At 44.1% G+C, this 15,477-nt stretch overlaps 1 protein-coding gene across 4 annotated transcripts in view; it reads right to left on the reverse strand.

The window, feature by feature from the left end:
- Nucleotides 1-15,477, reverse strand: part of ASAP2 (ArfGAP with SH3 domain, ankyrin repeat and PH domain 2) — a 133,572-nt gene that overhangs the window by 13,296 nt on the left and 104,799 nt on the right. For 3 of the 4 annotated variants that reach the window (XM_066612143.1, XM_066612150.1, XM_066612127.1), the window contains 4 exons: nt 14,765-14,878; nt 9,940-10,192; nt 4,765-4,926; nt 1,747-1,909 (listed from right to left, as the gene is read on the reverse strand). In XM_066612143.1, the coding sequence (XP_066468240.1) occupies nt 1,747-1,909; nt 4,765-4,926; nt 9,940-10,192; nt 14,765-14,878 (692 nt within the window). The remainder of the gene's footprint in view (nt 1-1,746; nt 1,910-4,764; nt 4,927-9,939; nt 10,193-14,764; nt 14,879-15,477) is intronic. The other variant, XM_066612135.1, reaches the window with a different exon arrangement.

The following is a 15,477-nucleotide window of genomic DNA, read 5'->3' on the forward strand; positions in this document are numbered from 1 at the left end:
TACCCATGACCATTTACATTTTGGGAGGACGAAGTCTAATTGCAAAAGGCATGTGTTCTCTGGTCCTTTTATGGCTTCAACAAGGATTCAACAGATTTAAGAAGAAAAAGTCAATCAGCTGCTGCTAACCACAATAGCAAAACTGAGCCACATCCAGAGACAACAGGCCATCTATTCCCAGATAACTGGGAACAAACAACTGAAAGACTACCTCCATGACCAACTTGTAGACGACTTCAGGCTGATTACTTGGAAGGCAGAATGGTGACACTCTGTCCCCCACACCACTAGACACTTGTGTTCTTAATAACTGAACATAAATTAATTGGTCAACTGTTAAAAGATCCTGAGTATGTGCTCTTGCCAGGACAGTGTCAAGGATAAGCCAGGTTTGGTACTGACAAAGAGCTCATACCTATCAGAGAGGTCACTCAGTTGGGCCAACTCCTGAATTCTCAAGCACTCTCAAGTAGTGTCCAGTGTGCAATCAGGAAGGGAGCCCAGTGCAGGGCCTTGAGCAGCACTTCTCAATATTTATCCTCCACTGCACCACTTCACATGTTCCACCTATTCAAAGTACTACTGCAAGTAACCCATGATAATATCATTGCCAGTTACTTCTGGGTTGAGAGGCCAGATGAGACATGACAAACATGAGTAAGAGGCTCAGGGTGGACGAGAGTGCTTTTCTGAGCATGGAAAAAAATGCTATGGAGCCTCCTACCACTGTTTGTTGTGTCACATTCCTGGTCTTGCTGACGATGGCAGGCGTTCAGGGGTCCCATGAGTACCACCAGGTATCTCAAGTACCACTAGTGGTACCCGTACCACTGATTGAGAAACACCGCCCTAGAGTGCCCAGCAAGATGGCACAGGCTCTTGCTTTTTAAACCAAAAACATGACAGTTTTAGCCCCCCTGGGGTTCTAGTAAAAAACAAACCACTGACAGCCTGAAGTTCAGTTCACCCATGACAGAGTGTCCCAAGGGGTCTTCCCTTTCACTAATCCTAGTTTTCAAAAACATAAACAAAGCATAATACCAAACTTTAAATGTTGGCCACTGCTAAACTTAGCAGAAAGTGAAACAAAATTTTAATCTAAGTGCCATGGAATAAGTCTCATTATATTCATGTAATGTTTTGAACACATGAACATGGCATGAACATATGCTGTTCAACCCATTTAGGGTGCAATCCTATCTTACCCTGGAACAGGCAAGCCAGGAGGCTTGCGCTATATCCAGCACGAGATACGTTTGCAAAGCAGCTCAGCTGAAGGTAAAGGTAAACTCTTCCCCTTACCCCCTGGTAAACCACTGTAGCCCCATAGGTCTCCTCAGACTTGTGCCACCTCAGGAGGTGGAGCAAGTCTGAGGAGAGTGGAGCAGCTTGGAGTCGCTCTGTGCTGCTCAGGAACAGGGGCTGGGATTCTGCATAACAGCCAGATACCAGACCCACCTACTGCTCCCCACCCACCCGCCTCCGGGATGCCCTCTGCCCACCCTCCCCCACCCCAGAACGCCTCCCTCCCGCCTCCTCCCCGCCCACCCCAGAGCCTTGCGTTGGCTGAGCTCTGCTGATGCAAGACTCACCCTGCAAGCCGCCATGGATGCTGGATTCAGTGTGCCAGCGCACCCGTGTGTGCTGGCACAGCTTGCTCCCAAGGAGGCGCAAACATGCTTTACGGCACTCATTGTTAGGATTGTGCTGTTAAAGAGTTATAGGAAGTCAGTGACCCAAAATTACCCAGAAGAAGGCTTTTTCTGAGAAATTCGACTTGGAGGCTGGGGAGGAAGTGGTGGTGGTGCTGGTTTGGACTGTGGCACAGCTGGCTGTTTTGACTGCTGGTTCAAGGCTTCAAGAACACTGGTTGTCTTTGCAACAGGAGGTGGTGCTGAAGCAAGTATATCTATAAAAAAAAGGCATGCTCACAGTACGTTGATGGAGAACGTTTGACAGCACTTCTCCAAAGAATCTTATTGTTACATAATGTAATATTATTCTGTATTTTAATGTTTTTATTGTTAGCTGTCTTGGATACCCTTCAGGGAGAAAGGCGGAATACAAATCAAGTTAATAATAATAATAATAATGTCTCCTAAATAGAAAAAACACTAAACAATATTTACAACTAAAAATGTAGAAATTCCTTTCTTTTCACCAGTGCAAATGCTTAGACGTAACACAACATGACTAACAATGCAATTTTGCCCATGTGTACTCAGAAATACGTCTCACTGTGTTCAACGGAGTTTACTCTCTGGTGCGTTTAGGATTGCAGCCTAAGAGTCCATTCACACAAGGCTCTAGCCCATTCCACACTATGGAGTTCAAGCTTTGGTTTTTACCCGCCTATACACAGAATGCTCAGTATGAATTACAAATCTATGTAAACCATTCATACATATACAGGCTTTACTCACAGTTTCCATCTACAACCAAAAAGGACAGCTGGAATTCACAGGTATAGCCACTGAGTACTAAACATTCGGCATGGGCAGAGTAGCAGGCTATGTGAGCCTGAAGCTCTCTCTCACATGCTACTGCACGTTAAAGTTTTGTGTGAATGGGCTTATTCAAATAAACAGGAAATTTTTAAGTGTGGCAGTCTTTGAATGTTCATTTTCAAACATTGCATTTGGTATGTTCTTCTGTAGTCTTCCATTTTGGTTGTGATTTAGGGAAAGAATTGTAATTTGTACCTATACCTGTTCAGAAAAATATGACGTAAGAATGCATCTTCAGGTTTCAGTAAACTTAAACATGTGCTAAAATTAATCACATTCAACAATCAAAAGTTACTAGCATACCAGCTCTTATTCTACGAGGGTCGCCCAGAAAGTAATGCACCACATTTTTTTTCTCAGTCTACAGTAATGGTACGAATGCGAAACTTTAGTTATACATTATTTGAATTTTCAGGAGTGCCCACACAAATTTTTGGTTTCTTCAGACAGATAGCGTAGCTGTAGCAGTGTTTCGAAATGGCGTCTGTAAGTGATGTACGTTACAAGCAGCGTGTCGTCACTGAATTTCTCACTGCGGAGAAAGAAACTGTCGCGAACATTCACAAACGTTTGTGTACAGTTTATGGAGAATCTACAGTCGACAGAAGTACGGCTAGTCGCTGGACACAGAGGGTGAGTCCATTAGAAGGTTGTTCGGCAGAGCTCCAAGATTTGCAGCGTTCGGGGCGGCCATCCACGGCTGTCACACCTGACAAGACACAGCCTGCTGATGTGCTCATTTGCGAGGACCGACGCATAACGACTAGACAGTTGGCACTGAAGCTGTCAATCAGCAAAGGAAGTGTGGATGCAATCATCCGTGCTCTTGATTACTCAAAAGTGTGTGCACGACGGGTTCCGCGCTGTCTTACGGTGGACCACAAATCTCTCAGAAAAAACATTTCTTCTGAGTTGCTGAAACGTTTTGAAGATGAGGGGGAAGCGTTCTTGTTCAGGATTGTGACAGGTGATGAAACCTGGGTTCACCATTTTGAGCCCGAAACAAAACAAGTCGATGGAATGGCATCATCCTCAATCTCCGCAGAAGAAAAAATTCAAAGCAACTGCTTCCGCTGGTAAGGTCATGATCACTGTGTTTTGGGACTGTGAGGGCGTCATACTCATTGATGTGATGCCAAGGGGCAGCACCATTAATTCTGAAGCTTATGTGAAGACATTAACCAAACTCAAGAAGCACTTCCAGCGACTTCGGCGCCATAATAACCCAGGTGAATGTTTGATTCAACATGATAACGCTCGGCCTCACACAGGTTTGAGGACTTCGGAACACATCACTAAACAGGGTTGGACTGTGTTACCCCATCCACCCTACAGCCCTGACCTAGGTCCCTCAGACTTCCACTTATTTGGGCCATTAAAGGATGCCATTCGCGGAAGACATTTTGAGGATGACGAAGAGGTGATTCGCACAGTGCAGAAATGGCTTTGTGACCAGAACAAGGAGTGGTACCGACAGGGCATACATGCCCTTGTGTCTCGCTGGAGGAAGGCCATAGAACTGGACGGAGATTACGTGGAAAAATAGGGAGTGTAGAAGAAACATCATTCTTTCTTGCGTGTAAGTTTCATTGTGTTCAATAAATAATTGTTGAAGAAAAAAAATGTGGTGCATTACTTTCTGGGCGACCCTCATATGCCTCTCCTGCAATTAAGAATAGTTTTAGGTACTTAGATAATTTTTATATGGGTTATACCTATAAATAGGATTTTCATAGACATAACCAAGGAATATCCTACTTGGGAAATCATATTTCTAGACAGCCTGTTCTTGGAAACAAAGAGAATGAGGCAGAAATAAAACACTCTCAACACAGCTAATTTTTTACCTGCCCCCTTAAGTACTCACCTACCAAACAAACAGTAGTCATTGGGACTGTCTGGAGCAGAGGTTTGGGTGAACCTGATTTTCCTACTGCAAAATTAACTTTCCCTTTGATCCAGTTTAACTACAGGTATACTGCAGCCAGATCTGTAAACTATCCTACAACAAATAGTCCCATTTTTTTTTTAATTCTGAAATTTTGAGAACAGCCTGAATTCCTTGCTCAGCAACCCTGAGATGTCTATAGTGTGTTGGAAGAAGCCATTTATACTCAAGGAATCAGACAGCAAAGCAGCAAGCTGGAAGTTACACCCACCAGAGAGGACGAAGCATGAGGTATGAAAATGGAAAGCTGAGGCCAACCATGATTAGATGCACCAAAATAAAAAAAGCAGGGGAAAAGTGCAAACATACTTGTAGATGTTACACGCAATGGTGGAACAGGGGGATGGACAGTTGGTGGATCTGATGAAGACCTCTGCCTGCTTATGCTTTCCATTCCTAATGAATTTGTCTTCCACAGTGTGTTAGATGAAGGAGTTGTCTGAACAGCACTGCCAAGAAATGAAGACTGAACTAAAAAGAAAGGAAAACACTGCATTATTATTATAATTACTGCTGGCTGTGTAATGAGGAGAACACAACACTTTCCTTTAAAAGAAGTGGGTGTGATACAGAGGTCCACCTCATTCAGATCTGCACAAAGACTGGGTTGTCTTAAAAGCCTTGCTCACACATGTGTGTTTATCCTTGACTACTGTGACATCCAGCGATAAACATGTGTGAGTTAGCCATCACAGATCAAATAACACACACATAGCATTAATATCTTCTCAAAAATAGTACTGTTCAGGGAATTGAGTCATCAAGTGTTGTACAAATCAAGTGATGATGTATCAAATAAATCACATGTGAATCTCCTAGTGCTACAAACTGTCTCCTATATATGGAGCTAAACACATGAACATGGTTAGCGGTAAGGAATGTTATTTTATCGCTGTCTTGAAGAACAACTTCACAAAGCCTTTCTTAGTTTCTGAGTGAGAGCAGGGAAGTTATGATATGAATTTACTAACCTGTATAAATCTGGATTTATCTGAAAACTGATAGTGAAGTTCTTTGCTCTCTTTTCTGTGATTTTGAATTACTCAATTTCAAGCTATGTCTTTGTGTTTTCCTGAATGTTAAAAATACCCTTTCAACACAGTATTTTGCCATATACTTATATGCCTATTCAGTTATAATCAAAAATGGGAGGAGGGAAACCCATTAGATGTGGAAGCTAGAGTGGGTACCAATTTGTGCAGAAAGAAACAGAAGGAGATATAAAAAGTCTTTTTATAATTAACAGAAAAGTAGCAATAAGAAGCCAGCAGCACTGATAATACATTAAAGCCATTTTAGGCAGGTGACAAAACAGGTGAGGGGGGCCTCCATCTCTTACCCCATACAACCAATTGTGACAGTTAAATCTCCTGATGCAGGGGCAAATCACTACATCTGCTAGCACTGCCACCCTGTCGTCTATCCTCCTCCCTCACATGCTGTAGCAAGTAGATTTCCATGCAGCAGATAAAGAAAGGATGTGCTTGTTTGTGTGCATGTGCGATGGGTAAGAACAGCTTCTGCTGCTTTGTCTACAGTTGTATCGGAAGGTTTAAAGGACTTTGTACAATGCAAGATGTGGCAACCCAATGAAGGAGGTCAGAGTGAAATATATCACTAAATGATATATCACTAATTTCTGTTTTTCTGTTGATGGACAGCAGCAAAACAATAGTTGTTAAGGAGCCGTAAAAAAGTGAGAGGGATTGTAAAGCCTTTTTGTTAGTGAAGCAGCAAGAACTGCAACCCAGTCTGAGAGGAAATGCTTAACCAAAGAGCACAAGTTGCTCAGTTATATAAGTCAGTGAAGAGGAGAAGAATAATCTCCTAGTTCTGAGCTGGGTATTTGCTCCTAAAGTGCTATGATTTCATCTTTTTAGTCATTCGTTTCTACACAAGAAAACATAATACAGATTTTTGTCCCAACAGTGGTAACACTATGAGCTATAGGACCACAGCTAATCCTTGAGATACACCAGGGTATCTCCACAACAGCTCTGCTGGAGAAGTCTGCCCACCAACAGACATGCCATGCAGTCTGGAAAATGCTGGAAAAATGCTGCGCCAATATAACTTGGACACCACTTGGATACCAGTGCAACTCCATTGGTGGACGCCAAAATAGGGAGGAGACTGGAGCATGATCTAGGAGGGGCGAGGTAGAGTTGATATACAGGCATATCCCAATTCCCCTTCAGATAATGGTCACACCCCCAATTCCAGAAAAATGCTATGCAAACTACAGAATATAGGCACAGGTAGTAGACCTAGAAAACCTATAAAGCACAATGGAGAAGGAGGAAACTGCAGAAAACTGCACCTCCTGTCACTCCCATGCCCTGACTGCCACAGGGGGCTAAGCAATGGTCCTCTATGGAGTTCCACTGCAGGTCCCCCCACCCCAAGAGACTGATAAAATTCAAAGCCATTATACTATCATCCCAAAAGAGCACCACTGCATGCACCTTCTGGTGACACCCTCTCCCTTACAAACACAGAGTATGTATCTCAGTTCAGAGAACAATGTAACTGATGCTGCTTTCCAGACCTTTTTCTTCCCTCTGTGTTTCTCCTTGCACCCCACAGGCTGCAGACCCACAGATGAAGTCACTGTGCAGACCTCAAGGGAAACCTACAGCCTGGCTGCTGGCCAGCATGAACCCAGTAGGAGGATGCTGACCTACTCCTTCTGGTCAGGCCCTGTGACTTTATAAAGTCAATGACAGATAGTGAACCAATTGGTGCAGCCAGACCTCACTGCCATCTATTTCTAGGCTGTTTTTGCAATGGCACAACCTTGCTGGGAAGAGATGGTTGGCAACCCCCTTTGCTTCTCTCTCAGATGCTGCTCGATCACCCATACTGTTCAAAAAAAAACTTTGGCAGCATCATACTTGTTGTCTCCTTGTTAGCAGATAGAGAGCCCTTCATCCCACTCTTAAGAACATAAGAACAGCCCCACTGGATCAGGCCATAGGCCCATCTAGTCCAGCTTCCTGTATCTCACAGCGGCCCACCAAATGCCCCAGGGAGCACACCAGATAACAAGAGACCTCATCCTGGTGCTCTCCCCTACATCTGGCATTCTGACTTAACCCATTCCTAAAATCAGGAGGTTGCGCATACACATCATGGCTTGTACCCCATAATGGATTTTTCCTCCAGAAACTCGTCCAATCCCCTTTTAAAGGCGTCTAGGCTAGACGCCAGCACCACATCCTGTGGCAAGGAGTTCCACAGACCGACCACGCGCTGAGTAAAGAAATATTTTCTTTTGTCTGTCCTAACCCGCCCAACACTCAATTTTAGTGGATGTCCCCTGGTTCTGGTATTATGTGAGAGTGTAAAGAGCATCTCCCTATCCACTCTGTCCATCCCCTGCATAATTTTGTATGTCTCAAAATATCACTCTTGTTGTTTCTTACCTCAGTTAGCTTCAGGTTGGGACTCAGGGCAGAAGGGCCCGTCTGCCCCCAGGGTCTGTAGCATCCTCTCCCCAGGATATCTTGGGCACCAAGTGGGAGGGGTGCACTTCTCAGTGATTGTGAGCCTTCTGTTCTCAGCTGATGAGGTTTAGTGTGGGCAGTGACAGAGGGACAGATGGGGCAGCATAGCGGGAGCCATGCCTGCAGGTGACCGCAGTGAAGCAAAGGGCGTGGGATGTGCATGGGTTTGGCTAGCTGGGTATGCTGCTGCAGGTGGCATCCTGTGCCATATGCCAGCTGAATGATTGACCCATGCAGTGGTTCCTCTGTTAGGTTCATGTGCTATGGCCTTCCAGTAAGGTGTGCCTATTGCAGTGATGCCAGATGAGGTGTACATTGCTTGCTTTCTGCTATGGCTCAGTGGTCTGAGAGTGGTTGCTGTGGGTTCTGGCTCTGTCTCCCCTTCTTCTTTTGTGCCAGTCATGGGTGTTTCTTGCCAATCATCCAAAAGTTGTCTTGTTGATTAGGGCATATCCCTTGGCTGGGCTCAAGCCCATCTCCAGGCATGAGTCTTTGTGCAGTGAACTACCATGACCCTGTTTCACCTGTGTTCTGTTGAGGCTTCCCTTATGACCTGTCATAGTCCCTCCTCTAGCAAAAAGATTCATTTCGGATGATAAATGCCCTCACAGGGAATCAAACCCTCGCCATGGAGAGACTTCTGTGTTGGTTGAACATGGCTAATCTCTTCCAAGAAAACTACCTTTCTGTTCTTCCTTTGTTTTGCTCAAAAAGGTATTTCTTAAACTATGTGTGTGTGGGATTTGGGGCCTTGAACTCTGGGTGCAGGGATTCCTAGCAGGTCTTTGCTTTTGCTCCTTCTTTGCTGATGCCGCTGTAACTGTAGGGGTATGTGTGGTGTGGCATCTTTGTGTCACGTATGTGGTGTCCTTAGGGCACCTCTCCATGGTTAGGAGAGGTGCGTATTGCTGTATTGTTTATTCTCAGCAGCTGGCAGGGGAATCCCCCCAGTGCAGGCTGCTCATTAGCCCTGCACCTGACCCCACCCCCAGTCCATTCATCCTTACAGTGCTTCTCTGGCCACCAGCATCCATGGGGCTGGATACATGCAGTGATTTGCTCCCTGGACATCACACCGATGATACATGGATAAAACAATGTAATAATGTTGCATATCCACTTTCAACATTTGGGCTCAAATCTCTGCTTGGACAAGTAATAGATCAACCTTAGTTCCTTGTCGATAGAAATAACATTCCACAGAATGAGAATTAAGAATAAAAGAGGAATGGAAAGGTTATATCTATCTTGAAGTCTAAAGAAACATGCGTATAAATCAAAATATACAATGAAATACATCTCAGGTTTCTCCATGGCCAGACTACCTAAATGTGTGCATGTCAGAAATCTTTTATCTCAGGAAAAACAACAGTTTCATTGTACCTTATCCAAGCAAATTTGGGTAGGGTGGGTGGAGGAACTGGGGCGGGAGGGATGTGGGACCAGCTGAGCCCTGCTCTGTCAGATCCTATGCACCATGTTGGGCTAAAAAGCCAGACACAGAGCTCCTCTAGTCTGCATCAGGAAAACAGCTGGGGCAGAATGGAGGAGACCCATTGTGGCCCCTGCACCCTTACTCAGGAGAAGGAGATGAAAGTCCCCTTCCCCTGAAAAGGCCTTAAGTAGCCCTGGCAATGCAGCTGGATGCAGCAGTAGCCATTTTGGCACTGCTGCACTCTGCCGAGTGCAGGGATAGGACTGGGCTATTAAGAGTTGCAACCACAGAATCTAGCCATGATGTTTTTTAAAAGTACCGATCAAATGCTGCTCAAAACTGAACCTGGACTTTGCTTCTTGCCCAAGTTCCAGTTCAAACCGGTTGTTTCACTTTTCTGTTCAAAGCAATTTATAACTCCAATACTTACCCAGGCAAATTGCTAGACTAAATTGCAAGACTAAAACCTCTAAAATAGAAGAAATAAAGCTTTTGAAACTCCCGGTCTTGTAAAGTACTGAGGCATTTCCCCAGCATTAGTACCTTTTCCAATATTCCTGGGAGGCAAGGGTGGTGCACTTGTCACAGGTACTGCAGGTTGAGTGGGAGGTGGGCTGCTACTGAGTATGGCTCCATAGGTCTCGTTCTGTAATAGGCTCGGCATAAAGCCTCTTTGCTTGTCTTTGGCTATGTTGGCAGCATCTCTTGCCAAAGAGGCAACATTAGGCTGATGTTGGCTTGATCCTAGCTGATAGAAACTGACAGGCCTATCCTCTCGTCGATTGGGGCTTGGTTGCTTTAAAAAAAATAAATAAAATGTTACGTCCTGATAACAATTGTAATGCACACTAAAAAAAACAGATCTATCATTTGTTAGCATATAGTAATGTGTAGCCTCATTGAGATGGCGTTGGTAGTCTACTTTAGAAAAGAACTCTGATAACATGTAACTGTATTTGCTGAAACCTCGTACTTACCACAATATATTCTTTCTTCAAAGTGGATTGGTGGCATCTTGGGAAGGTTGCTCCTTCCACTTATTCCAGACAGACAGGACTATGCAAATGAGGAAAATCTTAAGTAGCCTGAAGGAGGAAGCCACTCCCAGTTTTTGTCCTGCAGCAGCTGACACTAGCAATATTCCTATTTCCTAACATCATCCCATGAACTGTAAACGTGAATCAGCACAATTTGAAACAGTGGGGGAAAGGTGATACTCCCAGATGCCCTTCACTCTCCTGAAGGGAGACAGTGATACTGAATATGTGACAGTATAGGTAGGAGAAAGGGACCTCCTAGGAGGATAGGATGCCGTCATCCACTGTGAAAAAAGAAACTCTCACAGTTCACCCAACAATTCACCCTCTCTCAGAGGAGGAGGACATTCTTGGATGAGATTTTCAAAAGCTGTCCCTAGCCAGGGAAGGTATTCCACAGCACTTCAGTATAATCCTTAGTCCAAGCTTTCCTGAAAGAATGCTGTGTCAAAACTGATAGGAAATGTCGCAGTTGCAGCTGTGACCGTGTAAGACTGTGTGTCTCCATATGTCCTTGTAGATCTGCAGTGTGGAAGGTATTTCTGATTGGTGACTAGAAGGCAGGTATTTTGTTGTTTGTGGGAAAGTAAACAGATTTGGGAGACCAAACTTTGCTCAGACTTCTTGAGAGCTCCAAAACAAGGCATCATTCCACTTGGTCAAAACCACAGCAATTTAATCAGTCTGCTCGGGTGAATTTGCCTCTTGCACACTTGCTGTTATTGACCCTACATGATGTGACCACTGACCCCCCATGAGGCAATACAATCTTATCCCCCAATGACAGTCAGTGTGTGCCCTGGCTGTCATGTTGTCTGTCTAGGCCAGGATATGTTGACCTTTCAAGCTAACATGGAGGTTTCAGAAACCGACTCATCCCAATGAAAGAGGACCTCCAGGGAGGCTAGAAGAGAACTTGATTTTATGACAGTTGTTGTTTATTTGAGAAGATGCTGGCTTTGAAGAATATTGTAAGGGGACAGTGTAGCTGGCAGAGGCTGGGACTGGAAGCCTGAACATTAACAAGAAAAACTGCCTGCAGTATAGGAGATAAGGAAGATCTTTTTTTAAAAAAAAGCAGGTTAGAAGATACTTTGACTGAACCACTAGATGAGCCCCTCTGAATCTGCCTGAAGCACCCTCTTTTGAAGGTAGGAACTGCTGTGCAGGCAGGGCTGGAGTCAAGAGATGAGAAAGCTTTCCACTTAGTGATCCCCAGTAGCCATGGATGCTATTGGTTCGGTCTTAGATTCTGACCAAGATTTAGAGTTGTTGTCTCTGGACAGATGACCATCATCAGGATATTGCACGTGAGTGGGACTTGGGTCACAACAAAAGTGCTCTCAATGGGGACCAGATAAAAAATCTGGTACTTTTTCTTGCCCCATGTTGTTATGTGGTAAAGTTCAGTGTGGAAGTAGTTGCCTTACTAGGTTGGGAGGACATGGTCTGACTAGCTCTGGAAGGAGTGACCACCCTAGGACAAACAGATGCGACTCTGCTTTTGTCCATGGAAAGATCAACCCCACTGGTTTTAATGGACTGTTCCTTCTTTGAAGAGGGGCTGTTGAACTGATTCACTTGCTTTCATCTGTTTGTGCCTGCTTGGCTCAAAGCAGACACATCTTGCATAAGGCACATCTCTTCAGAAAAAAAAGGCTGTAGTCAGTTGGCTATTCACTCCTCCCAAGGGCCCAATCGTATCCAACTTTTAAGCACTGATGCAGCTGTGCCAATGGGTCATGCACTGCATCCTGCATGGAGGAGGCACTCACAGAGTTGCTCAAGTGTTTCTTCACCTGCACAATCCTACCTGGCTGGAATGAATGGGAGAAGCAATTCATCTAAGGATACCTTCCTCCACTGTGGAGAAACATTGGCTTGGATCCAAAGATGCTGCCACACAAGTGTGAGTTGAAGTGCTTTCCACAAGGCAGGGTCCCAGTTTTTGCCCATATATCCTCCCCACCACAGTTCTGTGTCACCACATTCCATACTGTTCCAAAGGGCTTTACAGGGGCATGAGAAGATGCAAGGGGTCAGGCACCCTGCTTTGCGCAATCGGCTTTCTTTTCATGCAGTGGTACCTTAAGATCCAAGCTTCTATCTCTTGTTGACTCAATTTAAGATGCCATGTTTGTGACTTTACTTTTCACTTCTTCCCAACCACAAGAAATGTAACGTTTTTTAGGTAAGAAAAAATAGCGAAAATGACCTTAATTTTACCTTAATGAAAACAACTAACATGACCTAAGGCAAAGCCACATGCAGCAACAAGGTTCAACTGAGCCTTCAGCATAATAAAGACATTAGTTTTGTCATTAATAGTCCTTAATCTTCTTTTCACAAGTCCTTGTAGTCTGAAAGCTTATTAATAGTGAGTGAGCAGTGACATGCCTTTTAATTCTCAGCCTCACCACAGAGTACTTAGCTGATGTGGAGAGCATCAGAGATGAGCTGAAATGAAACAGCACTCACCAAAAAAACATGACCTTCTCAAATACCAAACCACTTCCTGCTCAGATAGGAACCACTGTCACCCTCCCGCTCAAGGAAAAGACAGTAACAGAGTATAAGAGAGTGCCATAGAGCCTGTCCTCTCTAAGCAATCTATATGTAGTCATGCAATTCCCCCTTCATCTGGGATACACAGATAAAGTTGTTTACATATTTTATTGTTACGCTGATGTCAAACTGGTGCAAATGTCTTTGCAAAACTAGTACACAAGCACTAAAATTCTTTGAAAGCACTAAAATTCATTTTGCAAAGAACGTAATGCTGATACAAACTACTCTTTCTTGTTGGGAGCAAGATTTCCTATTTTGTCATGTTATGTTCCTGATCTTCAAACTCTTTAATAATGCACGCATGGAAACAATGCATATCAGGAGCTAGCATGGGATATACTGCTGGAAGCACTCCTATTTCAGAAGTTTATATACTGATTTAGAGTGCTATGGGAAGAAGCTCAACAACAGGAGACATGTGAATGTATCTCTTGCTGCAAATCATTACTGCTAGCTCTGTCCAAGAGCTTTTGTGACACTAAAGGTAGACAGCTGCTAAGAATCTGACCAACAGTTATTGTTTGTGTTTGCCTGGTCTGAAGTTCACAATGGCAAGGAAAGGCAGGTCAGAATATTTTCCTCACTATTTAGGACATAAAGGTAGAGGGGAATCCATCAAGGCAAGAGAATCCCTTATTCACAGAGCAATAACATCTGTGCCACTCTGCAGCAAGTTCCAATGATACAGCCTTCAATCACCAGGTACCTCTTCATCCTAACAAAACAAGGATTGATCTTTGCTACTGAAGGTAGAAGGCAGCCCAATATCCTGTGATGCTCATAAAATGTGAGCTGATCAAGGTTACTTTTCCCTGTGGCCAGAACTTGCAGGCGACAGACTCAGGGCCTGATTTTATCAGGCCCAGTGCCGGCAATACACCCATACCACTAGATCCAGGTGTCACAAAAATGCCATAAGGAACATCTGCGGCACCCGGTGAGGAGGGGCCAACAGCTCTGGGCCCACGCCAGTCAGTGCTGGGCCCAGCGCCAGAAAAGGACACTGCGGGAGCAGTCAGCAGCAAGGTGTGTTGGGACAGGGGGATGGTGGAGAAGAGAGTAGAACTGGGTGGGGGGAGGTGAGGATTGGGCCTGGGAAGGGGAAGGGGAAGGGGATGGAGATGGCAGCAGACTCTGTAGCCATATCCTGTCCTCCCTCCCAGGCTGGGAACTCTGACAAAGGCCTCCTTGACTCTGCATCCGGTCAAAGGCAGGCACAGAGCTGAGGAGACCAATTAGTGCCTCAATCACCAGCAAGCACTCCCTTCCCCCGAGGAGACTCTGGGCACTAGCCTGGCACCCACAGGATTCAGCAGCAGCCCTTTCAGCTTCGCTGGAGCCCTGGGCACTGGCCTGGATAGGATTGCACTGCCCATCCTCACTCTTCCTGGCATTAAATGGAAGTTCACTCTCAGATGTGACTAGGAGATGGTTTTACTGAAGTACTACTGCAGGAGTAAACTACTGTCCTGAAAGTAGCTAAGAACACACACTTCAAACAAAAGGTGTGATATTCAGAAATTATTAACTGGACTAATAAAAAAAGATGTGACAAAGAAAAGGAAATACCATATGATTGCAGCCTAGGACATGACAAAAAAAAACTTCAGACCACAACAATTACCATCTTCATCCAATACCTTTCTTTCAGTTGTCTTCTATTCATTTCACTGTAGTCAGTTCAAAGTACTATTTAAAATCAAAATAATTACAAGCCTTTACAGTAAGCATTCCAGTAAATCAACAAGGTTCAAAACCCATACCTGTAACTTTTCATCCACATCATCATCGCTTTCATCCAGATCTTCATGAAGTAAACGCCACTCATATTCTACATGAACATGAGAATTGAGCCTTCCAGCCAGAGCCTGAGTGAGCTAAGGAGATAATGAAGCACAACAATTAGAGTACACCTTTATTATAATTACAATCAGATTATAATCACACCTGAAATCAGATTGTTTCCCCCTTCCATCACAATCCCTCTCCCGTTTTTTAAAAAGTACAAAGTTATGCTGAAATTATATCAAAGGACTATACAGAAGTTAGGATAGTGACATTTTATCTAGAAAACAAATAAGGTTTTCAGTGCTTGTCAGACAGTGTGCATGAGAAACACCATGGATTCAATGAAGTTTCCTATCATTTTCATATCTCTGAAAACTATTGTTAACATGAAAAAGAATAAGATTGCCAAAGTCCCTTTCACAGTGAATTACTATCACAAAGTAATACATATTTACAGCACAATCAGGAATCAAATGAATTATATTTCAGTTTCAGTGATTTTATTGAGATATCAATTTAAATATGCACATATCATTGAAATAAGGCACATATATGCTGTATTTAGGCACCTGTGTCCAAGGTGAAATGTGCCCTAAAAGTGCAATCATATGCATATTACTCAGAAGTAAGTCTCACAGTGTTCCATGAGGTTTAGGGCCCAGTCTTACCCAACTTTCCAGTACCAAAG

This window comes from Tiliqua scincoides, chromosome 1 (assembly GCF_035046505.1).
Source record: "Tiliqua scincoides isolate rTilSci1 chromosome 1, rTilSci1.hap2, whole genome shotgun sequence".
In the NCBI taxonomy this organism is placed as follows: domain Eukaryota; kingdom Metazoa; phylum Chordata; class Lepidosauria; order Squamata; family Scincidae; genus Tiliqua; species Tiliqua scincoides.